General features: G+C 37.4%; 1 protein-coding gene across 1 annotated transcript; it reads right to left on the bottom strand.

Annotated features, from left to right (window-relative positions):
- Positions 1–20,303: 20,303 nt before the first annotated feature.
- On the bottom strand, positions 20,304–21,230 carry LOC103212056 (olfactory receptor 4K15-like). Its single transcript, XM_007958058.1, has one exon. The coding sequence runs from the start codon at positions 21,228–21,230 to the stop codon at positions 20,304–20,306; it is 927 nt and encodes a 308-aa protein (XP_007956249.1).
- Positions 21,231–27,159: the final 5,929 nt, after the last annotated feature.

Consider the following 27,159-nt stretch of genomic DNA (forward strand, 5'->3'; position numbering starts at 1 on the left):
CATAAAGAATATGTAGCAACTAAAGAAATATATGCACGTAAATTATAAAGAAGTACTTCAAGCTGATATACTGGCATTCTCAGTAGAATTGCATTTTGTGCAATCTACCTGGAGAACAAACTCAGATTTCACAGTGACTAAGTCTGCAGAAGAGGAAGATGCACTTTTGTAGGCATGAGGTTAGCGACATAAGCAGAATTAGCTCATCTCAGGACATTAAGATGGGAGGAGGTCAAACATGGTGAGACAATTCAACCTCATTGACAGAATACTAAAAGACAAAGAAATCTACATTAAAATAGTTTGTCTACAGAGAGCTAGTTGAAATGACAGAAGTACTAAAACTTACAGAAGTCACTGCTGGGTTGCCCTCTAGGCTTAGAAAGGGAGTTAGAATTCGTTCACTCTTTGTATTTCAAAGTCCCACTGGAAGAACCTGAGCCAACATGACATTAGAAATGTGCTTGCATTTTGCGTCACTTGTGCGTTATACACTTTATTTAAAGGGAAGTGGAGATGAAAATGTATTTGTCGTGGAAGGATGATTTTGTCCCAGTGGGACCATTGTTACCAAGTTCTTTTCTATCATAGACTAGCAAGTCTTATTTCTACCTAGGGATTCACACATCTAAGAATCAGCTCCCAACCTATCTTTAGCCTCTTATAACGTGTGTGACATTAATTTCTTATGAATATTTATCTACAGACAAGATTTCTGAGCTTTTTTAGGGGGGCATGATTAGATTCTCATATAGTTGCTTTTATTTTTTTCTGCAGACTATGTGAAATAAATGTTGTTGTAAGCCACAATTGTATTTGCTGTAATAATGCACTTCCAATTGCCATCAAGTTGAGTCTATCTCATGGCAATCTCTGTGTGTCAGAGTAGAACTACACTTCACAGGATTTTCAATGGCTCATATTTTGAAAGTGGAATTGCAGCCCTTTCTTCTGAGGCACCAGTGGGTGAATTTGAATCACCAACCTATTAGTCAGCACCCGAGCACGTGAAGCATTTGCATCACTCATGGACAGCTGCTGTAGTAATGTGTTCTACCTCCATTGAGTTGATTCTGACTCACAGTGACCCCCACAGGGTTTTTAAGGCTATGTATTTGTATAGAAATAGAGTGCCTCATGTTCCTTCCATGAGGCAGTTGGTGTGTTCGAACCAGTGAACTCCTGGTTAATAGCTAAATGCCTTACCCACTGCATCAACAACTCATTGCTATAATAATAGAGTTAAGTAATGAAATATAGGAAACCTACAAAACAATTGGGCAAACTAAAAGATATAAACCTATCTTATTTTTCTGTGTTCCTCAATTGAATTTAATTCATTAATTTATAAAAATTGAGTATTTGCTACATCCAAAACGACAGAACAACAATTAAAAAATGAGTAAGACAAAGTGCCTATCACCAAGTTGTTTGCGATTTAAAAGGGGCAATTAAAGAAAAGAAACAGTGAATAATAATATAAAGAGATGAACATATCTATTAAATGGAATGGGCAAAGAAAATTACATAGATATTCAACAATGGGAGAGATTATGTTTTGCTAGAAAGGAAGAAGTATGAGGAAGGAGGATAGAGAAGGGGAAAAATACAAAGGGTAAGAAAAAGACTAAAATGTAGTTTTTATGAAAGGCCTTAACTGACACATAAGGTTCTGAAAGGCAGAGATAAAGGAAAGGATAATTACACAGTGCATGACACCAAAATAAACTAATATTTGAGTGAATAAAGTTGAAGTGACCCAAGAACCACTTTTGTAGCTTGGGTAGAGCACAGTGTACATCAGAGTTTTATTTGGCCATATTGTGGAGGATCTTAAATATAGGCTTTAGGATTTTATGCTTAATCTTCTGGAAAATAGAATGCAATCTGTGGTTTCAGTGAAGGAGATTATGCTTTAGGAACATGTAGAATATGTATCTGGTAGTGTTTATGGAATTGACGAGAGGGGAAAAAGCTAACGGTGTGTGGCTAAAATTGAAGGCTGTTGCAGAAGTTCCATGTATATATGAACCGAAGTCATGAGACGGGGTTTCAATAAAAATGGGATTAAGCTAATAAGCACATCAGGGATAGCATGTTTGTTATTACCTGCTTTCTAGTGTTCCCCTGGGGAGCTCTGGTAGCGTAGTGCCTAAGGCACCGGACTGCTAACCAGAAAGCTCACGGTTCAAACCCACCAGCCACTATTCAGAAGGAAGGTTGGGCAATCTACTTCCACAGTGATACTAACTCGGAAACAAAAGGAGGGGTCACTATGAGGTGGGTCCAACTCGACGACACAAGACCAACAATGACAATAGTGTTCCCTTGATTCATGGTAATACCATGTGTATTAGGATCAGACCATTGTGATCTATAAGGTTTTCATTGGCTATGTTTTGGAAGTAGATCACCAGGCCTTTCTTCTTAGTCCATTCTAGTCTAGAATTTCCACTGAGACCTATTCAAATTTATAAGAACATGCAAACCTCCACTGACATGGCTGGTAGTTGTATGTGGTAGGTATTGGCCAGAATCAAACTGGGTTTCCTCATAGAAAGGAATAATTCTGCCACTGAACTACCACTGCCCTCCAGAGGCAGGACAGTCAGTCTTAACTGATTGCAAATGAAGGCCAAAAGAAAAGATGGAAAATCAAAATATGAAAAACCTGGAAAGAAAGAGATAGATATTCTAGTATAGGGCATTTCAAACAGTGGTCCGTGGAACTCTGCAGGTGTTGCACAGAAGTTCTACACGCTCCTAAAGGGAAGTGAAGGCTACAGAACTTTCCAAACCATGAAATTTTACAATCTGGCTTGCACAAGGCAAATGACTATCAGTAAGTTAATAGATAAATAGCATGTTACATACAGTGGGACACTGCTCAGCAATAAAAAGGAGTGAACTATTGATAACCACAGCAACTTGAATGAATCTCAAGTAATTACACTGACTAAAAGAAGTCTGACACTCCATCTCCCCCTAAGCAAAAAATTTAAAAAAATTAAAAAATACAAATACTGACTTTGGGAGGGTTGGGAGAAACTTTTGGGGGTGATGGATATGCTCATTATCTCGATTATGGTGATAGCTTCACATGATCTAGATTGTGGTGATGGTTTTGACAAACATATGAGCTTATCAAATTGTGCACGTTAAATATATTTGGTGTATTACATGTAAATAATGACTTAATGAATCTGTTATAAAATAAATACAGCCACCATAAAGCCACTAATCTCACTCTTAGGTTTCTACTCAAGAGAAATGAAAATATCTTCACATAAAAATCTGTACATGAATGTCTACAGCATTGTCATTCACAATCCTATCAAACTCAAAATCATCCAAATGTATGTTGCATGGTAAATGGATTAACAAAATGTGATACATCCATAGAATGGAAGCCTCGTCAATGATTAAAGAAATGAGGGATATAATAGAAAAAAACAATTGATTCACATTGAAAAATAGATAGATTTAAATGCATTTTCCTGGTTAAAAGAAACCATCTATATGATATTCTAACTACAAAAACCAAACCCACTGCCATCAGTTTGATTCTGACTCATATGGACACCCACTTGGTTTCCAAGGCACTAAATCTTTGTGCAAATAGATTACCCCATCTTCCTTCCATGGAGTGGCTGATGGATTTGACCTGCCAACCTTCTGGTTAGCAATCAAATGATTTGTACTACACCACCAGAGCTCCTTAATATGATACTCTGGAAAAGGCAAAATTTTAAGCAGAAAGAGATTGTCTCTATATAAGGGTAACATGAGGAAACTTTTGAGGGAATGGATCTGTGGTATATGGAACTGTCGTAATAGATGTATGTTTCTGTGCATTTGTCAAAGTAGTTACAAATGCACATAACAAAAAGTGAATTTTGCTCTTCTTATCCACTGTGCTACCAACCAAATACTAGACCAAAATCACTGTCATTGAGTCAATTCGACTCATTAGCAACCTCTCCTTGGGTTTCTGAGGAGGTATCTCTGTGGATGTATATTGCCCAGTCTTCCGAGGAGTGGCTGGTGGGTTATCATATTTTATGAGTCACAAGTGATTACAGAAAAGATTTACTGAGCTTAGCATAACAAAATTAAAACAGACTGATGAAGACAATACTAAGCTTCTAGGAGGGTATGAGATGTGAGGAAAATTCAGAAAAGATAAAAATTCCATTAGAAATCAAGGAAATGGAAAATAAAATAGCAGTCATCAAATTTACTCCAATCTTAAAATATATATCAAGAAACTTTAGAATCCTCATATATTTTGTCTTCCCAATATAATTTTAGTATTTGGCTGCTAACTAAAAGGTGTGCAGTTTGAACTGACAAGATGCTCTTTGGGACAAAAATGAGGCAGTATACTTCCATAAAGATTTACAGCTTTGGAAACCCTATGGGGCAGTTCTATTCTGCCTTGTAATATTGCTATGAGTCTGAATCAACTCAATGGCAGTGGGTGAAATTAATCACAGGAATCTTTCAGAAGAAAAGTATCACATAATAAAGCACACATATAATGAAAAATCATGTATTTATTAATCTCATTAATATTAATAATTTTTTTAATATTTGGAAAAATTCTTACATGTGAAATATATATTTACAGTACCTCACTCCTGGCTGCCAGCTGTGAATCAGCATAGCTTCTATTCATCTCCTTGCCTGCACATACACATCATGAAAGAAAGGAAAATCCTTCACCAGAATCTGGCTGAATGGAAGCTCTTCATCTACAGCCTGACCAGCAGAGAGTTCCTTGGGCACACCTTCAAGAGCTTGGGTCCATGAAATGCCCTTCTCTTAGTATCATTTGATCGCATTTCAGGTGATGCCTCTGCTTGGAGAATGAGATTCTCTATCCCATAATGAGGGTTTGACTCAAGTAGAGAAGACTATGAATGAAGGTTAGTGGTGTGAGTGGCAGCAGCAGCAGAAGAAGACATGCAAAGCAGATGTCGTTGCGTCATGTGGGTGTGGTTGCTGACCCCCTCCAAGTGTGACCCAAAAATAAAAAGAACACCACCAAAAACCAATAAAAATAAGAAACAACAACAAAAAGACATCAACAGCATAAACTAACAATAATCACAAAAGGGGGAAAAATTGAAAAGAAAAATCTAAAAGAAGGTAAAAGAGAAAAAAAAATGGGATGGGGCCACAAAGAAAGGAGAGTAAGAGGAAAAGAATGGTAGAGAAAAATTAGAAAAATGCGAGAAAAAACAAAAAAAAGGATGGGAATAATGAAGACTTAGACTGCTAACCAGAAGGTTGGCGGTTCAAACCCACCAGCCACTCCTCGGAAGGAAGGTTGGGCAATCCTACTTCCTCAGTGATACTGCCTCGGAAACCCAAGGAGGGGTCGCTATGAGTCAGGTCTGACTCGATGGCACATAACAACAACAACAACAACAAGAAAATAAAGAAAAAAGAAAAGAAAGAAGAAAGAGAAACAAAAACAAGAACTAGGGAAGGAAAGAAAAGAAAAAAATAAAAACCAAGAAAGATGGAGGGGGAGAATAATAAAAAAGAAAAAAACTGGGGGAGTGGAAACAGGGCACTCAGGCTATGTTCTTGCTGCTCAAGAAGGCATGGTGGAGCAGAGCACCTCATACTGGCACTAGTTCCTGCCTACCCAGAAGGCAACTGGGGACAGGGCACCTGAACCCAGAGAAGTTCCAGCTGACCCAGAAGATGAAGGGCATAGAGTATCTGGACCCAGAAAGACTTCTTACTGGCCCAACCAGTTTCTGGGTGTAGGGTGTCTGGTCTGAGAAAAAGTTACTGCCACCCAAAAAGAATGATAGCAAGGTGCCTGGTTCCAGAAGGAGTTCCTACCTGCCCCAAAAGCAACTGTAGGCACGGCATCTGGTCACAGATAAAGTTCCTGCTGTCTCAAAAGACAACTGGGTGTAGGGTCCTATTTCCAGAAAAAGTTGCTGCCATCTCAAAATGCAGCTGGGGGTAGGGTGCCTAGTCCAAGAAAAAGTTGCTACTGGCAAAAGAAAAAAGAAAAACAGCTGGGACCAGTAGGCCTAGTCCTGAGACCAATTCCTCCCTGCCCAGAAGGTAGCTGTTGCCAGGTCACCCAGACTGGGTTGCAATTCCTGCAGTCCAGAAGGTGGGTGAGGTTGGAGAATGGCAAAAACTGCTCACCAGGAAGGTCAGGAGTACAATGGGAATAAGGAGACTGTCGCAACTTTCTGGCCATCAGCCACCAGTGTGCTTGCTTATACATTCCTCGGCAAACAGAGCAGATTATCAGCTTGCTGCCCAGATGGGAACACTGCTTGAAAATATTCAAAATAGTTACACCATTTTTGACAGTCCATGGCTCCCACTCCTTATTCAGTTTTCATTGTTTCTTCTACAAGTCCATATTTAAGCCATTTCTTTATCCTTCCCTTCAAAGCTTAGTGTTCCAAGATTATCCCCTGTATTTGTTTCAACTGGCTTCTCATTTCTTTGTTGTACAGGGTCTGTACAACATTCCAACATCTTGCCAGATGCCCAACCTCAATTTAATCTCTTTGAAGGTAGCAACCCTAAACTAATAGCTGCTCTACATTGAAAAGACTTCAGTCAAGTGACTATTCTAAGGCATCCAGATTTTGTACTACTTCCTTGCACTACTTCTTTTCATTACCAAATCAGAATTATCTCCAAAGAGTTTCAATTCTTGGAAAATTCCAAAAAGGCCATACTTAGAAGGAAAGAACCTATATTTTTAGAAGGAAAGAACCCATATTTTTAAAAACAACAAACAAACAAAACTACTATGGTTTTCTTTTCTCTTACTATTTTCTATTCCTTAATTCCCACTACTATCACCATTCCAAAGAAAAGTAATCCCACAGAATGTGGAAATTATCGAATAATATCTTAATATCACACACAAGTAAAATCTTGCTGAAGATAACTCAGAAACAGTTGCAGCAGTTTATTGACAGAGGACTTCCAGAAATGCAAGCTGGATTCAGAAGAGGACATGGAATGAAGGATACCATTGCTTATGTCAGATGGATCTTGGCTGAAAGCAAAGAATACCAGAAAGACATTTACTTGCATTTTATTGACTACGCAAAAGTATTCGATTATGTGGATCATAACAAATTATGGATAACATTGAGAAGAACTGGAATTCCAGAACACTTGATCGTGCTCTTGAGGAACGTGTACATAGACCAGGAAGCTGTCGTTCAAACAGAACATGCGGATACTGCACGGTTTAAAATCAGGAAGGGAGTATGTGAGGGTTGTATCTTTTCACCATCCTTATTCAATCTGTATGCTGAGCAAACAATCCAAGAAGCTGAACTATATGAAGAAAAGTGTGGCACCAGGATTGGAGGAAGACTCATTAACAACCTGTGATATACAGATGACAACTTTGCTTGCTGAAAGTGAAGATGACTTGAAGCACTTACTGATGAAGGTTAAAGACTACAGTCTGCAGAATGGATTATATCTCAACATAAAGAAAACAAAAATCCTTACAAGTGGACCAACAAGCAGAATCATGATAAATGGACAAAAGATTGAAGTTGTCGAAGACTTCATATTACTTGATTCCACAATCAACACCAATGGAAGCAGCAGTCAAGAAATTAGATGTCAAATTGTACTGGGAAAATCTGCTGCAAAAGATCTCAAAGTGCTGAAGAGCAAAGACATCTCTTTAAAGACTAAGGTGTGCCTAACCCAAGCCATGGTATTTTCAGTTACCTCATATACATGTAAGAGCTGGATAATGAATAAGGAAGATCTAAGAAGAGCTGATGCTTTTGAGTTGTGGTATTGGTGAAGAATACTGAAAGTACCATGGACTGCCAGAACCTGTTGTTCTGTCCTGGAAGAAGTGCAGCTGGAATGCTCCTTGGAGACAGGAATGGCCAGACTTCATCTCACCTACTTTGGCCATATTATCAGAAGGGACCATTCCCTGGAGAGAGAGATCATGCTTGGTAAAGTGGAGGGTCAACGAAAAAGGAGAAGGCCCTTAACGAGATGGATTGACACAGTGGCTGCAATGATGCGATCAGATACATCAAGGATTGTGAGGCTGGCACAGGACCAGGCAGTGTTTCATCAAGTCTATATGAGTCAGAGCCAACTCAACGGCACTTCACAACAACAACACCATCACCGTTGAAACTGTTTAATCTCTGACGTTATGATAGTTGATCTAGTTTAAAGGATGTATATGAGAACAAGCCACTTAAAATGGCTAACATATCAGTAATGAATATGAATCAATGAAGTGATAATAGTCACAAAAAGCAAAAATCAGCTTTAGCTAAGGTTATTGAAAATAGAACAATTGAAAGTCAATGGTAACATTCTGGTTACTGCAGAAACGTTCCTGGGTGCAGAATGTGTAGTCCTAGGAGCTAGGACTTTTCAGACCTAGTAAGACAAGTAATATTCTTTGAAAAATATCTAGCAACACAATTGTTTCTCCTTAGGCAAAAAATGAAGTTATAGGTAATTTGACTGTAATCAATTTTATATATGTTTTCTCTGCAGCTTCTCTGTAACAGTGGAAAAAGATTCCAAAGAGATTGGCTGTGATTTAAATATTCATAAAAATATGGTTAGAAATATGATTGAAAGTGCAATAAACTCTTAAATAAGGTAGGTTTTTACTTTTTGTTGTTTGTTTGGTATAAAGTAATGTCAGTTTCTATTTAAAAATGTGGAAAATGGTTATAGTGGATAAAATTTTCATTTGCAAATGTTTTACATACAATATGTGAATATTAAACTTCAAAACAATCTTATTAGAGGAAGAATTATTTTCCCATTTTTCATATAGTATCTGTTAAATGGGTTGTTTCTATATTGAACTTTACAAAGATTCTTACTAAATCTTGAGTATAAAAAAAGTCAACGGAGTGAATAATGTATGCTATGGCAAAATAAGTAAGACTGAGTCACTCCAAAGGATATTTCAATCAATACTTATCAACTGGAGTAAAAATGGATGCTCTTCCAGGATCGTTCTCTCTTTAGGTCAAACATTTTCATCCAAAAAGAGTAAGACTCCTATTCTTGCCATATCTTATTACTTGGTCAGTCACTTATGAAATGAGGATGTCTTTTAAGAAATCCACAGGACACAGGAAGGAGAGATAAAAATAAGAAAAGACATTCTAATGGAGAGTAACTTTGTATACATTGGTCACATGCCGTTTTGTCTAGGGCCTGGGCTGTGCTGAGCTGAACTGTGATGATTATTAAGGACCTTATTATGTTTTGGTAGAATCTTTTCTCCAGGGTATATCAGGAGGAAATCCTTAGCATCAATGAATAAATCAATCCAACTATTAAAGAAATTGACTCTTTAGCCATTTTCGGTCATACCTAAAGTAAATTTTTCCTTATCAAACAAACACACATGTCAATATTTTTTGTTAACCCACACAAAAACATTTAAACAAAATCATAAGTCCAGATATTATAAGTCATTGTCCCATGTTTCTCTTTCCTTAAAGGTCTTATTAACATTTTTTTTAAAGAGAAAGGATCAAGCAAATGGTTCATGGAAATGGTAGACATAAAGTAAAGAAAAGATATGTGATCCAATTATCTGCAGATTTGGATAACATTGAAATTGTGGCTTCTTTCAAATCAAATACTCCTGTAAGAGAGTCAATCAGATTCATATGTATTTTAGAGTTCAGATATCATGCTGTTACAGGTCTTTACATAGACCTTGTCCTCTTCTTGGCACTGTATTTCACCTTTTTCCCATTTTATCATTTCTGTTTCACTCAAGACTGGGAATTGAACTAGAATATGAAGGATGAATCTGTTCCATGGAGATTCTTTGTCATTGTGTGTTTGCTGGGAAGATGGCTAAAGTCCAGAAAGCCAAAACACTTTCGTGAATTCTGCAACTAACAGAGCTATTCCCCTGTGTCACACTATCAATTATGAACATATTATTTCTAGTAGGTTGGCAAAATTTTGTACTTCATGAGGAATTGAATTGTATTGAGTCTTCAGTGATATTCCTCATGTTAGTGGGAAAAATTTAAAAAAAAAAGTTCAGCAAAGAATATCAGATCCCTTGCAAAGGTAATGCATGATGAGTTGCTCTTTTAATCTGAAATTGTATATGTCATTAATAGGTCATCAAAAATAACTATAGTTACACTCTTATAATAAACTTTAATTATGGTGTGATGCACAATATCCTAATTTGGATTTTATGTACTAATTTTTTTTGGTGGTGGATTTTGTATATAGATTTGTAAGTGAAATTTGCCAGTAGTAATATTGAGTCCCTGATTGGATTCCCTGGGTGGTGTAAATGGTTAACTTTCTCACCTGCAAACAAAAGGTTGGGGGCTACAGTCCACAGAGTGGTGCTTTGGAAGAGAAGCCTGGTTAACTACTTTTGAAAAATGATCCAGTGATAACCATAGAGAACACAGGTGTACTCTGACACACATGGGGTCTTATAAGTCATCATCATCTTGTTGGTAACTGGTCGTCATTAAGTTCCTGTGCTACTCACATCCAGTTTTGGTATTAAGACAATGAGAGGCTAGTTACTGTATTTCTATTCCTTGGTATTATTTGCTCTTTAAAGTCTGAAAAAAGTTGTACACAAACTTGATATGTCTTGTGATTCTTAAGGGTAAAAGCTTTACTTTCTTCTACTGTACTGAAATATTTCTAGATTACATAACCTTAATTTTCTTTGCCTCCTTAGCCAAATTTGGTAATTTATATTTTCTTAGAAAATCAACAAATTTATTTTATCATATTTATTTTCTTTAACTTCAATTCCCTCCTTTCCCTTTCTCTCTCTTCTCTCTCTCTTTGTATTTTTGCTTGTGTTAGTCTTAGCTTGCTCCTGTTTTCTGGTTTCTAAAGGGGAAAATTTGGTTACAGTTGTGATTTTTCAAAAAAGATATTTCATCTGATATTAGTAAAGCCACTCCTGTTATCTTATGCTTATTGTTTGCAAGGTGTACCTGTTTTCCAAATTTTACTTCCAACTTATTTGTGTCTTTATATCTAATGTATACCTCTTATAGAGAGTATATGTTGTTATTGTTGTTTGGTGCCATTGATTCAGCTCTGACTCACGGAGACCCTATGCACAACAGAAAGAAACAGTGCCTGGTCGTGCACCATCCTGACAATGCTTGTTATACTTGAGCCCATCATTGCAGCCACTGTATCAGTCCATCTTGTTGAAGGTCTTCCCCTTTTTCACTGACCTCCACTTTGCCAGGCAGAATATTCTTCTCTAGGGAATGGACCCTTCCGGCAACATGACCAAAATAGGTGAGACAAAGTCTTGCCATTCTTGCTTCCAATGATAATTCTAGTTGCCCTTCCTCCAGAACAGATTTATTCATTCTTTTGGCAGTCCATGGTATTTTCAATATTCTTTGCAAATATCAAAATCCAAAGGCATCAACTCTTCTCCTGTCTTCCTATTCATTGCCCAGCTTTCACATGCATATGAAGCTATTGAAAATATCATGGCTTGGGTAAAGCACACTTTACTCTTCCAAGTGATGTCTTTGCTCTTCAACACTTTAAAGAGGTCTTTGGCACTAGATTTTCCCAGTGAAATACAACGTCTGATTTCTTGACTGCTGCTTCCATGGGAGTTGACTGTGGATCCAAGTAACATGAAATCTCTGACAACACCAATCTTTTCTAATTGGTCCAGTTGTGATATTTTTTTTCTTTATGTTGAGGAGCAATCCATACTGAAATCTGTAGTCTTTGACCTTCATCAGTAAGTGCTTCAAGTCATCTTCACTTTCAACAAGCGAGTTTGCGTCATCTGCAGATCACAGATTGTTAATGAGTCTTCCTCCAATCCTGATGATTCATTCTTCTTCATATAGTCCAGCCTCTATGATTATTTGCTCAGCATACAGATTGAGCAAGTATGGTGAAACGTACTGGAATGCACCCTTCAGATTTTAAACAGTGCAATATCCCCTTGTTCTGTCCAAGTGGCAGCCTCTTAGTCTACATACAGGTTCCTCCAAAGCACAATTGAGTGTTCTGTTGTTGTTGTTGTTGTTGTTGTTGTAATATGCTGTCGAGTCGGCCCCGACTCATAGCGACCCCTCCTTGGGTTTCTGAGGCAGTATCACTACGAAAGTAGGATTGCCCAACTTCCTTCCGAGGAGTGGCTGGTGGGTTTGAATCGCCAGCCTTCTGGTTAGCAGTCAAGTGCCTTAGACACTATGCTACCAGAGCTCCTTGAGTGTTCTAGGATTCCCATAATTTACAATGTTATCCATAATTTGTTATGATCCACATAGTCCAATGCTTTAGCATAGTCAATTAAACACAGGTAAACATCTTTCTGGTATTCTTTTCTTTCAGCTAAGACCCATAAGACATCAGCTATGATATCCCTTATTCCATGTCCTCTTCTGAATACAGCTTGCATTTCAGGAAGTTCTTTGTTTTTGGTGTGCAAATTAATGATATGGGTTGATAATTTCTGTGTTCTGTTGAATCACCTTTCTTTTTAATGGGCACATATCTGGATCTCTTCCAATCTGTTGGCCAAGTAGCTGTCTTCCAACTATCTTGAAATAAATAAGTAATGGCCTCCTCTGCTGCATCTGTTTGTTGAAACATTTCAATGAGTATTCTATCAATTTTTGGAGCCTTATTTTAAACTAATTCCAAAGTGCAGCATTGACTTCTTCCTTCAATACCATTGGTTCTTAATCATACATGACCTCCTGAAATATATTAAGACTTTTTAGACTATCTTGTTGAAAGTGCCATGTACATTTGGAAGAATGTGTGTTGTATAGTATTGGGTGTGGTATTTTACATATCAGCTATTTCAAATTGATTGATAGTGTTGTTCAAATCTTCTGTATTCCTACTGATTTTTGCCCACTTATTCTGTTACTTTTCAGGAAAATTTGTTAAAATAACAAAATATGAGGTTTGGATTCACCATTTCTTTATTTAACCATAAAAACCAAACTCACCACCATCGAGTCGTTTCTGACTCATAGCTGGTGGGTTTGAACCATCAGCCTTCTGGTTAGCAATTAAGTGCCTTAGGCGCTACTGACTTAGAGAAAGAAGCTCTGGTGGCACAATAGTTAAGCAGTTAGCTGCTAATTCAAAAGTCAAATGAGCATTTTATTTGTTTTTCAGAAAATGTCCATTTTTTCACTGGTACTTAGTAGAAGGAGCACAGAGGAGGAAAAAAATAATCTTCCTAAAAGAATAACTCACTTGCTTTTTTTATTATAATACTATCTCTTTTTTTTTTTATAAGGGAGCTCTGGTAGCATAGTGGCTAAGACACTTGCCTGCTAACCAGAGGGCTGGCGGTTCAAACCCTCCAGCCACTCCTCGGAAGGAAGGTTGGGCAATCCTACTTCCATAGTGATACTGCCTCGGAAACCCAAGGAGGGGTCGCTATGAGTCGGGTTTGACTCGATGGCACATAACAACAACAACAAATCTCTTTTATATTCACTTTGAATATTTAACCTTTTTAGATATACTTTGTAACCTTCATATAATAGTTTACTACTTACCGAATTGGGAAATATTAGTCTACCATTTATTCTGCCTGCTAAGTCTTGTAGATAGACTCCTCCTATGTTTTGTAAGTTTGATTGTACACTCAAATTTCGGAAGATTTTGTGTGTCAAAATCTTGTATGACCAGTGTCAAGAGTGTGTTCCACCAGACAGGCTTTTTCTTTAGCTTTCCAAACACCCCAAGAATGTCATTGACTTCTGGAGTGAAGTATATTTTGTGTAGAATTTTTCAGATTAAAGCTCTTCTGACTATGCAGAGTTTAAATTCAAACTGAATTCATATATGAAGAATGATATGATTATAATTTCCAAGAGCAAACAATTTTTCTATCCATAGATCTGATCAATTAGAATAAATTTTTGGACTTTTCCTTGTGCTAATCAGAACGCTCTTCTAAAGCACACCTTCACTAAAGAAATAGGCTCCAAGGGTCTCAGGTCCAAAGGACCTATTCTGCTTCACACTCTTGTTCTTCTTGTTGTTAGGTGCCATCAGGTTGGCTCTGACTCATAGCGATACTATGTACAACAGAAAGAAACACTGCCCAGACCTGTGCTGTCCTGACAATCTTTGCAGTGTTTGAGTTCATCATTGCTACCACTGTGTCAATTGATCTCATAGATGGTTTTCTCTTTCTGCTGACCCTCTACTTTACCAAGCATGATATCCTTCTCTAGGGAATGGTCCCTTCTGACAACATTATCAAAGTAGGTGAGACAAATTCTGGCTACTCTCTCTTCTATGGAACACTCTAGCTGCACTTCTTCCAGGACAAATTTATTTGTTCTTCTGGCAGTCCATGGTATTTTCAGTATTCTTAGCCAACACCACAATTCAAAGGTATCAACTCTTTGTCAGTCTTCCTTATACATTGCCCAGCTGTCACATGCATATGAAGCGATTGAAAATACCAGGGCTTGGGTTAGACACATCTTAGTTTTCAAAGTTATATCTTTGATTATTAACAGTTTAAAGGTCTTTTGCAGCAGATTTGCCCACAGCAATATGACATCTGATTTCTGGACTGCTGCTTGCATGGGTGTTGATTGTGGATACCAGCGTGGTAGTTAACTTTCTGTGTCAATCTGGCTATGCCTGGCTGAGTGGCTGGGCAGCTGGATGTAGGACTCCCCATGATGAGACTGGTAATCAATTCCATGGTGGAATCTACTATGAGTAGTTGCCTTAGGGATGCAATCTGCTTCCTGTACATAAGGAGAAGCCTTGGAGAATTGTCGTTAGCTAATGGCATGCTTGAACCCTGCATGTAGCCAACTTGTTGTTCAGCAGATTGCCATGCTCTGCCAATCCTGGGACTTTCAATGGACTTGAATTAATGTCCTGTTGTGTGGTTTGGTAATACTGGGACTATGCTTTGTTCCTTGCTGACCTTGGGTTTGTCAGCTTCAGCAGCCAGAGGCTGAGTGAAGAAAAGTTCCCAGCTTCAGTGGTCTGGGAACAGGAGGCAGAGCTGAAGCCCAAGTCTGAGGGGCTTTCACCCAGCCCCTAGAGCCTGGCAATTTGAACTCGGACTTAAAGCCTCCAGACTTAGAGAATAAACTCCTCTTTGTTCAAGCCATCCCATTTGTGGTATATTCTTGTCAGAGCAGTAGTAGGTAACCAGAAAAACAAGTAAAATTAAATCCCTGACAACTTCAATTGTTTTCTCCACTTATTGTGATGTTGCTTTTTGGTCCATTGGGAGGATTTTTGTTTTCTTTATGTTGAAGTATTGTCCATATTGAACATTGTAATCTTTGCTCTTCATCAGTAAGGGCTTCAAGTCATCTTCACTTTCAGCAAGCAAGGTTGTATCATCTGCATATTCACAGGTTGTTGAAGAGTCTTCCTCCAATCTCAATGCTGCATTTTTCTATTTATAATCCAGCTTCTCAGATTATTTGCTCAACATACAGATTGAATAAATATAGTAAAAAGAAACAACCCGATGTATAACCTACTTAGTTTTAAACCACACAGTATCCCCTTGTTTTGCTTAAACAACCTCTTGGTCTATTTACTAAGATCTCTGGCGGCGTAGTGCCTAAGGTATTTGACTGCTAACCAGAAAGCTGGTGGTTTAAACCCACCAGTCACTCCTCAGAAGGAACATGGGGCAATCTAATTCCATAGATATACCACCTCGGAAACTCAAGGAGGGGTCACTATGAGTCTGTTCCAACTCAACAGCAGTGAGTTTGCTCTACTTACAGGTTCCTTACAACCACAATTAAATGTTCTATAATTCTCATTGTCTGCAATGTTATCCATAATTTGTTATGATCCCCACAGTCAAATGCCTTCACATAGTCAATAAAACACAGGTAAATATTTTTTCTGGTATTCTTTGCTTTGAACCAAGATCCATCTGACATCAGCAATGATATTCATTTCACATCCTCTTCTGAACCCATCTAAAATTTCCAGAAATTGCCTGTCAATATATTGTGGCAAACTTTTTTGAATTATCTTCAGCAACATTTTACTTGCATGTGATATTAATGATATGGTTTGATAATTCCCACATTGTGTTTGGTCATTTTTCTTGGGAATGGGCACAGATATTTATTTCTTCCACTCAGTTGGCTAGGCAGCTGTCAGCTGTCTTCCAAATTTCTTGGCTGAAATGATTAAGCACCTCCAGCACTACATCTGTTTGTTGAAACATTTTAATGGATATTCCTATTACCTACACCTACATACCAAAAAAAAAAAAAAAATAGACTCACTGCTATCTAGTCAATTCCAACTCCTAGAGACCCCATTGGGTTTCTGAGGCTGTAAACATTTACAGAAATACATTGCCCTATCTTCCTTTCACAGAGCAGCTGATGGGTGTGAACCATTGACTTTCTTGTTTCCAACCAAATGCTTTGTCCACTACGCCACCAGAGCTCCTTGTAGTGACCATTGAATGTAATTTTCACTTCATTATAATCAATATAATAATCATCATATGATACAATACTATATTAGATTTTTTTTTTCTAAATTTCAGAAGAGAATCAGCAGGGCCTTAAAGAATGGTGAAATTATAAAGGAGAAAGTGAGTTAAACTGTATTTAAAGGATAATTGGTTTTAAATCCCATTCCACACTACCATTTCTCCCACCTCTTCTTAAAAGCAAAACTTTACTTTGGATGTCTTTTCTGTCAAATGCTAGAAGTCAGATGATCAAGGTGACAGTTTCAAATTAGAATGTGATTTCAGTTAAAATGATGACTGGTATGAAAAATTATAAATTAAACACTATTCTGAAACTTAAAAATTCTATTTAATTATGTTACATTACTTTAATGTTTTGGAAATTTTCGTATTTACTAAGGTAAGTTGAATAAGCATGAATTTGATAGAAGTATTAACTTCATAGGAAAAAAAAAATATTATTAAGAATGGTGGGGTAGTACCTAAGACATTTGATCGCTAACTAGAAGTGTGGCAGTTCAAACCCATCACCTATTCCTCGGAAGGAGGATTGGGCAATCTACTTCCATAGTGATATCACCTTGGAAACTCAAGGAGGGCTTGCTATGAGTCAGATCTGACTCAACACCAGTGAGTTTGTTTTTTTGGTTTGTTGATCCAGTAATCCCATCACTAGGTATATATCCTAAGAAGTGAGAGCCAGGAAATGAATAGAAATATGCACACCCATGTTCATCATGGCACTATTCACAATAGCAAAGAGATGGAAACAACCTAAGTGTCCATCAACAGAGGATTGGATAACCAAACTATGGTACATACCCATAATGAAAGACTTTGCAACACTCGAGAATAATGTGAATCCGTGAAACACCTCATAAAGTGGATGAATTTGGAGGATATATTATGCTGAGTGAAATAAGTCAATTACACAGAAGGACAAATATTTTATGAGTCCATTATTGTAAAAAGTCAAGGAAAGGTTTACATATGGAAAGAAACTTTCTTTATTGGTTACCAGGGGTGGGAAGTGAGGGGAGGGAAAACTGCTACATATGTAGGAGACAAGAATTGATTTAGGTGAAGGGAAAGGCAATATACCAAAGTGAAGAACCAACACAATTACTCTAAGGAAACAAAAGACACAGAGAGGTGCACAAGAGGTACAGACCACAAAGATGAACACTTTTACATACATAATACTGGATTATTAGTGTAACAAACATTAATCTACAACTGGATACTGGTACACAGGCTGAATAATCAGCTATGTCTAGGCAAAAGGGAATATAGTCATGACCAGGTATAAGTTTGGCAGATGATATTTCTGTATTTTTATTTGCACGTGCTTTAAGAAGTCCCATATATATAATAGAGCTAAAAAAAAAAAAAAAAAAACGCACTGCTGTGGAATCAGATATGATTCATAATGACCCCTCCTTGGGTGGTGGGTTTGAACTGCCAGCCTTCGGGTTAGCAGTCAAATGCCTTAGGCACTACACCATCAGGGGCAAAGTTATAACAATTTCTTAGCCTCAGCCAATCACCCTGAGGGACTGAGTTGTCAGACTCATGGGCTAGGGACTGCAGTCACAGGGGATATCAAGCTCAATTGGCATAACATACTACACAAAAGCATTATTCCACGTCCTACATTGGTGAATAGTGTCAAGGGTCTTAAAGCTTGCAAGTGGTCATCTAAGATGCAACAATTAGTCTCTCCTCATCTGGAGCAAAGAAGAATGAAGAAAACCAAGACTAACAAAAACAATTAGTCAAAAGAACTAGTAGACCATGAGAACCTCAGCCTTCATGACCCTGAGGTCAGAACGAGATGGTGCCTGGCTACCACTGTCAGCTACTCAGAAAAGGATCAGTGTAGGAGATCCTAGAGAGAATGGGAGGAAAATAGGAACAAAACTCAAAATCATAAAAGAAAAGAAAAAAAAAAAAGGCTTACTGGTCTGATACAGACTGGTGAAACTCCCGAGGCTATGGCCCTTGAAACTGAGCTCACTCTCATGTCTTCCAGTCAAAAACAGACAGGCATACACAGTGAATATTTACACCAGATAGGCACACTCCATAGAACAATCAACCATGGGAGATCTGAAGGAAAGTATTTGCATGGGGAGATAGCTCAGAGGAAGGAATTCCTAGGAAAGAAGGACACCAGGCAAAGGTAACCACAGGAAGGAAGCGGGAAGAGACATAGTACATTATGAGGAGTGGAATCAATGTCATGAAACAAAATGTGTGTGAACTGTTGTGTGGAAAATGAATTTGCTCTGTAAACTTTCACCCATATCAAAATAAATTTTTTTAAAAGAATAATAGTTTTTGTCTAAATCAAATAATTATTTTATAGGCAAAAGAAGGGAAAAACCATTTTTCATGTTTAGTAAAGTGGTTTGTTTTTCAGTATAAAAATAAATGCCATAAATAAAACAAAGAAGATATATCCTATACTATTTCATACTTTATAGTCATTCAAAAGACAGTGAAAATATAGACTTCTTATAAAAAATCAAAACAATGATGTTATGCTTTTTGAGAGCTTTGAAAAATATGTATTCACAGTTGTTCATTTTAAGGGGGGGTGGAATCTCAGGCTAGGTTCTCTACAGTAGCAAATCCAGTTAAACTTACAAATGCTTATAGATAGGTAGGTAGGTAGACAGAGGAAGAGAGACAGACTGAGTGATAAAGAGATTTATCCCAAATAAATTGCTCATGAAGTGGTAAAAGTTGGCAAGTCCTAAAGTCCGAATCAAACATCAGGCTAGGGGCCTCAACTGTTTGACATAGCTACAGAGTCTGATGAACCTAAGACTGGAGGTAAGATGTCAAACTGTTGACTCATGGTATAGGAAGGCTGAAGAATCCAAGATCAGCCGGTAAGATGGCCAGATGCTGGCTCACAGGCTGTGTAAACTAATGAATCCCCAAATCAGCATGCAATATAGCAGGCAGCTAACTCTGGTCTAAAGAACGTGAGGTCAGATGATGACAACAAGATGCAGGACTCACACTCAGCAGAAAGCCAGAGGACTTTTCCAGAACATCCATATATATTGAAAGGAGGCCACACCTTTAAGGAAAACCCCTTCAACTGATTGGCTGCTCACAGCAGATCTCATCATGGAGGTGATTGCATTATATCAGTTCACATCATGGGAGATGACTACATCATAATTGCTAAACTGCTGGAATCATGGCCAAGTCAAATTGACATATAACCTTAAGTATCAAAAGTGGTATAGATTACATGGCAGGACCCGGAAATAAGTAAAAGAATACATATAGCAGAGGTATACATTTAGCAGTGCTATTGAAGAAAAAAAAAAACTTCTATTAATATGTAGAAAGAGATCCATTTTTGTGTGTAGGCATTGATCCACTAACGTTGAGTAACAATTCTGAACTTTAATTTAGTACGCTGAGACAAAGAAACATTAATTGTTGGCCCAGTTTCGCTATTTGCAACATGGTTAAATAAGCTACTTTTACATGCTTAAGTACATGAATCTATTTTCTGAATCTGGTTTCTGAGTTCATTTAATGAGTTCATCAAAGGTATTACTATTTAGTTCTTAAGTTTATATACTTTGTAGTGAGAGTTCACGTACTTTGTAGTGAGAGTTCACATTGCTAGCAACACCTATACTATATATACAAGAAATTACCTCAATCTATTTAACATTTTGGTTCAAATACAAATAGTTTGATTAGCATAGAATATAAGTGGGTGTCTTTATTATGGTTGTCATTATCATAAAGGAAAACCAAGAAACTGTTAGAAACTTAATTTTCGCCTCCTCAGTTTCTGCATTGCCAATATTACCTCCTTATTTCTTAATGTGTAGATCAAGGGGTTTAAGAGAGGGGTGAAAACAGTATAGAATATCGAGAGAACCTTATTCACTGGGAAGTCATTGAAAGGCCAGACATAGATGAAGATCATGGGCCCAAAGAAGAGGGTCACCACAGTGACATGGGCAGTCAGGGTGGCCCGGGCCTTGGCCATGCCTGCTGAGGATCGACGTCGCACAGTGACCAGGATGACTGTGTAGGAGATGAGCAGGAGCACAAAGGAGCTCATACCCATTATCTCACTGTATGAGAGCATCAGTATCTCAAGGATATAGGTATCAGTGCAGGCAAGTTTAATAACGAAGGGAAGGTCACAGAAAAAGCTGTCCACATTATTAGGACCACAAAATGGAAGTTTTACTATGAAGACTAACTGGCTTCCTGAATGCAGAAGCCCAATAAGCAAGGAGCCCACTACAAGGCCTGTGCATTTCCGTACATTCATAATGGTTGCATAGTGCAGGGGTTGACATATGGCTACGTACCTGTCATATGCCATAGCTACTAGGAGCATCATTTCCCCACCAGCAAGTGCATGCTGAAAGAATATCTGGGCCATGCAGCCCTCAAAAGAGATGGTCTTATGCTCCATGAGGAGGTCAACTATCATTCTGGGAGTGGCAAAAGTAGATAGACATGCATCAATGAAGGAGAGGTTGCTGAGCAGGAAGTACATTGGAGTGTGGAGTGCAGGTTCAGAAAGGACTGTGAGCACAATGAGGAGGTTTCCCAGCACAGTGGATAGATAGAAAAGGGTGAAAAAACCAAAATAGAATTGTTGTAGCTGTCGAGGCCCGGAAAGACTGTGCAACACAAATTCAGTTACTCTTGAGTTATTTCCTTGGTCCATGATATCAAAGTTCTAAAATCAGATCAGAAAATTTCCTATAAAATGAAATGGAAATAACATCACAGGATTGTGGGAGTAAGCAAGCAACACCAAGCCTGGCATCAAATCTCACTCTATACACTTACATATTTTAGATTTTCATATTTTTGTTAGTTTGTGCCAACTTGACCACACGTAACAACAACAACAACAAGCAAATTAATATCATAGAAGCATTTCCTACTTAATAAAACAAGTTATTTCATGCACTTTGTTGTTGTTGTTATGTGCCCTAGAGTCAGACCCGACTCATAGCGACCGCTCCTTGGATTTCCAAGGCAGTATCACTACGGAAGCATCTTCCTTCCGAGGAGTGGCTGGTGGGTTTGAACTGCCAGCCTTCTGGTTAGCAGTCAAGTGCCTTAGGCACTATGCTACCAGAGCTCCTTCATGCACTTTAGTGGCAGCCATTTAAATTCAAGTACATTAATATGTAAGCTAATATCTTATTTTATCTTTTTATTACACAGTTTTAAAGTTAGACTATTTGTAAGGAACGACGGCCATTCTTCACCACTGACTCTAGATATAAGTTCATTTAATACGTGATCTTAGTGTGAAGTATAAAATAAATATTCACTGATATGATGAAACTTTCTTCCCAATAATTTACAAAAACACAATTTATATTCCTGAACAAAGAAATTATATGTTTTCCATGATTTCTCTTTTTCAGAGAATATTGCTCATAGGTAGTGTTCAATAATACCTGTAGATCTAAACACACTTTTAGTGTCCTAACAGTAAAGAAAAATGCTTACTTTACAGGCTAATTATCTCTTGTGCTTTGTAGAAAACTCTAGAAAAAAAAACTGCTTCTTAAAAGCTTCAGATTTTTCTGTCTGAAAAATAAAACCAGTTTTGTTCAAGGAAGTTTTGAAGCTTTAACTTAGTATGAAAATTAAATTACTAAAATCATATTAAAGAAACTAAACAGGATGCAAGAGTAAAGAATACCTGCCTGCAACAACATAAGGACCTTACCTTTAGAAATATGGTCTCCAATTTTTTTTCATTGAACTCCTCTAACAGCAGAAATGCTGTGACCAGGTATATTAATTTACCTGCAAATCATAGTCATATACAACTGCACTAAAATATTATATACAATATAAAAATAGAATTGAAATTTAAGACAGAAGATTTCATAAATAGCAAGAGAACTACTAATATTTTCCTCACATTGCGGCAGGTTGCCTGCTGGGATATGTATATGTATATACACCCTACATTGGATTTTACTGATCAAGACATGAAAATGATTCATTTTTCCAGACAAAATTTTCAAAACAGCCTGACTTGGAGAAAAGTGAGTGATTGCATCTTTCTGGAAGAGAATACAGCAAGTCACTGCAGGGCAGGAAGGTGCTTTCCCTGGGTTTCCTAGGGAAATGCTCAAGCAAAGGTTCAGTGCTTGACTACTGGCTGAAAGGCTGGCAGTTTAAACCTACCCAGATGCTCCTCAGAAGACAGGCCTGCCAAATGCTTCCAGAAGATCACAACCTTGAAAACCCTATGGACCTTTTCTACTCTGCACACATGGAGTCTCCACAAATCAAAACAAAACAAAAAGGCGGGCTCTGTGGTGTAGTGCCTAAGGCATTTGACTGCAAACCAGAAGGCTTGGTTCAAATCCACCAGCCATTGTCCAGAAGGCAGATTGGGGAATCTACTTCCATAGAAATACGGCCTCAGTAACCCAAAGAGGACTTGCTATCCATGAGTTGGAATTGACTCAACAGCAGCCAACAACAACAAAGATGCTTTCCCACCTTGGACAAAGTAGTCAAGATGGTAAAGTCTATCTTCAGTTCTTTCTCCCTCTACTTTCCTTTGTTCACCAAGTCAGTTAATTTCTCCTCCTTTTATCTGTTCCGTTTAGAATTACAAAGTCATCATTCCTCTTCTCCAGACACTAGTGATACCTGCAGTCAGACAAAGTAAACATTGTTAACTGTTCAAAAGTGTTTCTTTACCTGGAATTAAAGAAGGTACTTTAGGGGCTGTAACTAATTTTCTAAATCACTTCCACAGAGATCCCATTTTATTATTACAACAGTGTGCTAAGCTGTGTTGTTGTTGTTGTCGTGTGCCATTGAGTTGGACTCGACTCATAGCGACCCCTCCTTGGGTTTCCAAGGTGGTATCACTATGGAAGTAGATTGCACAACCTTCCTTCTGAGGAGTGGCTGGTGGCTTTGAACCGCCAGCCTTCTGGTTAGCAGTCAAGTGCCTTAGGCACTACGCTATTAACAGTGGTAACATCTGGGTAAGAATCATTTTATGCTTTATACCTTGTATTTCCTGAGGTATTTGTTTTCCTGCAATGAACATGTACTACCTTTTTAATGAAGGAGTCCTGCTAATTGTTGTTAATTACAGTCCGGCGCTGTTGTTAATTACTTGGCTACTAACAAGAAGTTAGTAGTCAGAACCCATAGCTGTTCCTCAGGAGAAAAGACTTGAGGATCAGCTTCGATAAGATTACAGTTTAGGATTCCATATGGGGCAGTTCTACTCTGTTTTATAAGGGTCGCTAGGAGTCAAAATCAAAGCGATGGCTCCGACCAACAACATCTTTTTCATCAGGAAAAAAATAAATGAAACACAATCTTTTTTGAATTAATAAGATTCTATTGTTTTCAATTTAGAAAAATCAAAAGAGCATAAGAAAAAAAGACAAAGAGAAATGGTAATGAGCAGGAGGAAGTGGGAAGAGTGCTGTTACATTGAGGGTATTACAATTAATGTTACAAAACAAAATGTGGATGAACTATTGAATGGAAAACCAACCTACTCTGTAAACTTCCACCTAAATAACAATAAAACACTTTAAAAAATAAAAATAAAACCAAACAAACCAAAAATCAAATAAATAATGATAAAATTAAAAATTATCTTTAATTAGAGTTCAAAGGGATTATAACTATATCTATCTATAGATTGATATAGTTAAATTGATATAGATTTAATAGCTATAATATATGTAGCTATTAACCCTGTGTATCCTATTTAATACCACCAAAAAAAACCCCACTTCCATGGAATCAACCCTAAACCCTAAAGACAGAGTAGAATGGCCCCACAGGGTTTCCAAGACTGTAAATCTTTAAGGGAGCAGATTGACTCATTTTTCTCCCCTGGAGCAGCTGGCTGGTGGGTTTGAACCACTGACCTTTTAGTTACCAGCTGAATATTTTAACCACTGCCCCCAGAGCTCCTGTTGTATTTAAAGAAGAAACACATACATATATCACTATAGTATATGTATTGTTTTATAACCTACCACTCAAGAATTATATTGAGTATTTTTACATGCCAATAGAATAATTTTATGCCAGCTTTTAAAAATGTATTTTTAAATATATTTTATTACATGGATGTTTCAATTTTTCTGATTAGATAATAGCCATGCTTTCAGCTAAAACTTTATGGGTATAAATAATTATTTAAGATATATTATTATAAATATACACCTTAAAAACTTTCTTTTCGTTATACCAAAACTCATCTCACTAAATTAATGTATGAGAATGCCTGTAGTTCACCTCTCCCTTTCTTGGCAAGACATTGTGTCACCCTTTTTATCTTTACTTATTTGCTACATGAAAATGTGTTTTATTGACATTTCAATGCATTTAGTGATTATTAGTGGTGTGGGCTTATTATTCTTTAATGACTTGGATGTTTGTAAATTTTCTCCTCAATTGCTTATCTGTGTCCTTTGACTATTTTCTTACTGGATTCTCCATCTTCATATTATTCATAAGGATACTTTACTAATAAGGTATTTAAATCATTTAAATATTTTAATAAATTCATGGCCATAATTTCTCCAAATGATTTCTGCCTTTGTTGTCTACCTTAAAAAGGCTTTGTCCATCAATGTATATATTATTTTAAAAATAGAGTAAAACGTTTATAAATACATAAATAAGATTTGAAAAAAACTTTTTGAGCACTTGTGGACATGTGAAAATTATATGGAGTGAGTTCTTAATAGTGAAATTTGACAGTTCATGTCTTCATGTGCCATCTTCATTGGAAGTGCAGTGGTAGCTTGTGGGGGTGGGGAGGGATAAAGCATGCCATTTCTATGGTAATCAACGTATCATATTAAAGGACATGAAATTCCCTAGTAGAAATAACAAGTACCAGCTAAAAAATAAAAGATGAGTTTTTTAGCTTGCTTCTGAAATTACTCCACAAAATTTCCAACTATTTCATCTAGCTGATACTTTTGCCTAGGACCAGGCTAAGTAAACTTTTATGAAAACTAGCCTCTCTTGCATATCCCTTGTAGGCATATATTACCTTTAATCTCCTAAAAGAAACCAAGCCTTACTACAAGGAGATACCAGAGAAAGACACAATACCCAGAAGTTCCATTCATCAGAGGACAATCTAAAACATTCTTGTTTATTGTCCAAAACAAGAGGAGCTCTGGTAGTGTAGTGCTTAAGGCATTTGACTGCTAACCAGAAGACTGGAGGTTCAAACCCACCAGCCACTCCTAGGAAGGAAGGTTGAGCAATCTACTTCTGTAGTGATACTGCCTTGGAAACCCAAGGAGGGGTCGCTATGAGTCGGGTTTGACTCAATGGTACATAACAACCAAAACAAGACTAAACATCTCTTAGCTCAAAATAAAACTTTATAAAAATTTGTTTTCTTACTCATTTAGTTGCAATATATTTTAAAATTAGGAAACTGAAATGGTAAATTCTCAGTGATTGAATTTTTTACAAAAAACTTTTTGTTGTGATTTGGGTAAAGGTTTACAGAGCAAATCAGTTTCCCATTCAACTATTCATGCACATTTTGTTTCATGTCCTTGATTGCAACCCCCACAACATAATATCACTTGTCCCACTTCCTCCCTTTGTTTTCTATTTCCAGTCCTCTTTCTCTCCTAACCTTTCCTGCCTTCTAAACTCTGTCCTTTGACCAATGCTGCCCTTTTGATATCAATGGTTTATTGTTCTAAGCAATATGTACCTCTGTAGTGTAACTCTTCACCTTATAGACCTGTCTATTGTTAGGCTGAGAACTGAGCCATGAGAGTGAGTTCCAATCCAGGCCTTGAAGGGTAACTTAGAGCTGTAGTTTCGGAGTTCCACCAGTCTCTATAGACTAGGAAATCCTCTTTTTCCCCACGCTACCCCCTAAGATTTTGGGTTTTGTTCCACATTTTTCTCCCATGCTATCTAGGATCTTCTACTGTTATCTCTTGTAGAGCAGTCATTCGTGGCACTCACAATCTAATAGAGGATACATACATGTTCACACAAGCTGATCTTGTGTGGGAAAGAAAATGGGACTGTACCTATGAATATATATCTATATATATCTATATATTTATATATATATAGATATATATAGCTTTGACAGGGGATATATCTACATATAGTAAAGCACTCAGAGGGCAAAGTTATAAAAATAAAGTAAAATAAAAAAACTTCTTAGCCATAATCAACACTTTCAGGGAATGAGTCAGTGGACCTAGAGCTCAGGACCATGCTTTCTGGGAACATCAGTGTCATGTGGCACAACATAATCCACAAAGAAAAAAATTTCCCACCTATTTTAGTGAGTAGACTGGAATCTTAAAAGCTTATGAACAGCCATCTAAGGTACAAAAATTCATCTCTCCCAGTCCAGAGCAAAGAAGAGTCAAGAAAATCAAAGATGCATGGAAAAAATTAGTCCAAAGATCTAAAGAGACAATATGAACCTCAGCCTCTATGACCCTAAGATCAGGTGATTGGCTTTGATTCTAAGCTCCATGAGGGAAGAAGCCAAGCTTTTTTTCTCAGCACAGTTAAGCCTATACCTCACAAAGGGTCTTCTTCTAAAAGCTCAAAAATTATTTCCAAATTAATGAATATAT

This window comes from Orycteropus afer, unplaced genomic scaffold (genome assembly GCF_000298275.1).
Source record: "Orycteropus afer afer isolate SDZICR_OR568_19922 unplaced genomic scaffold, OryAfe1.0 scaffold00844, whole genome shotgun sequence".
Lineage (NCBI taxonomy): Eukaryota > Metazoa > Chordata > Mammalia > Tubulidentata > Orycteropodidae > Orycteropus > Orycteropus afer.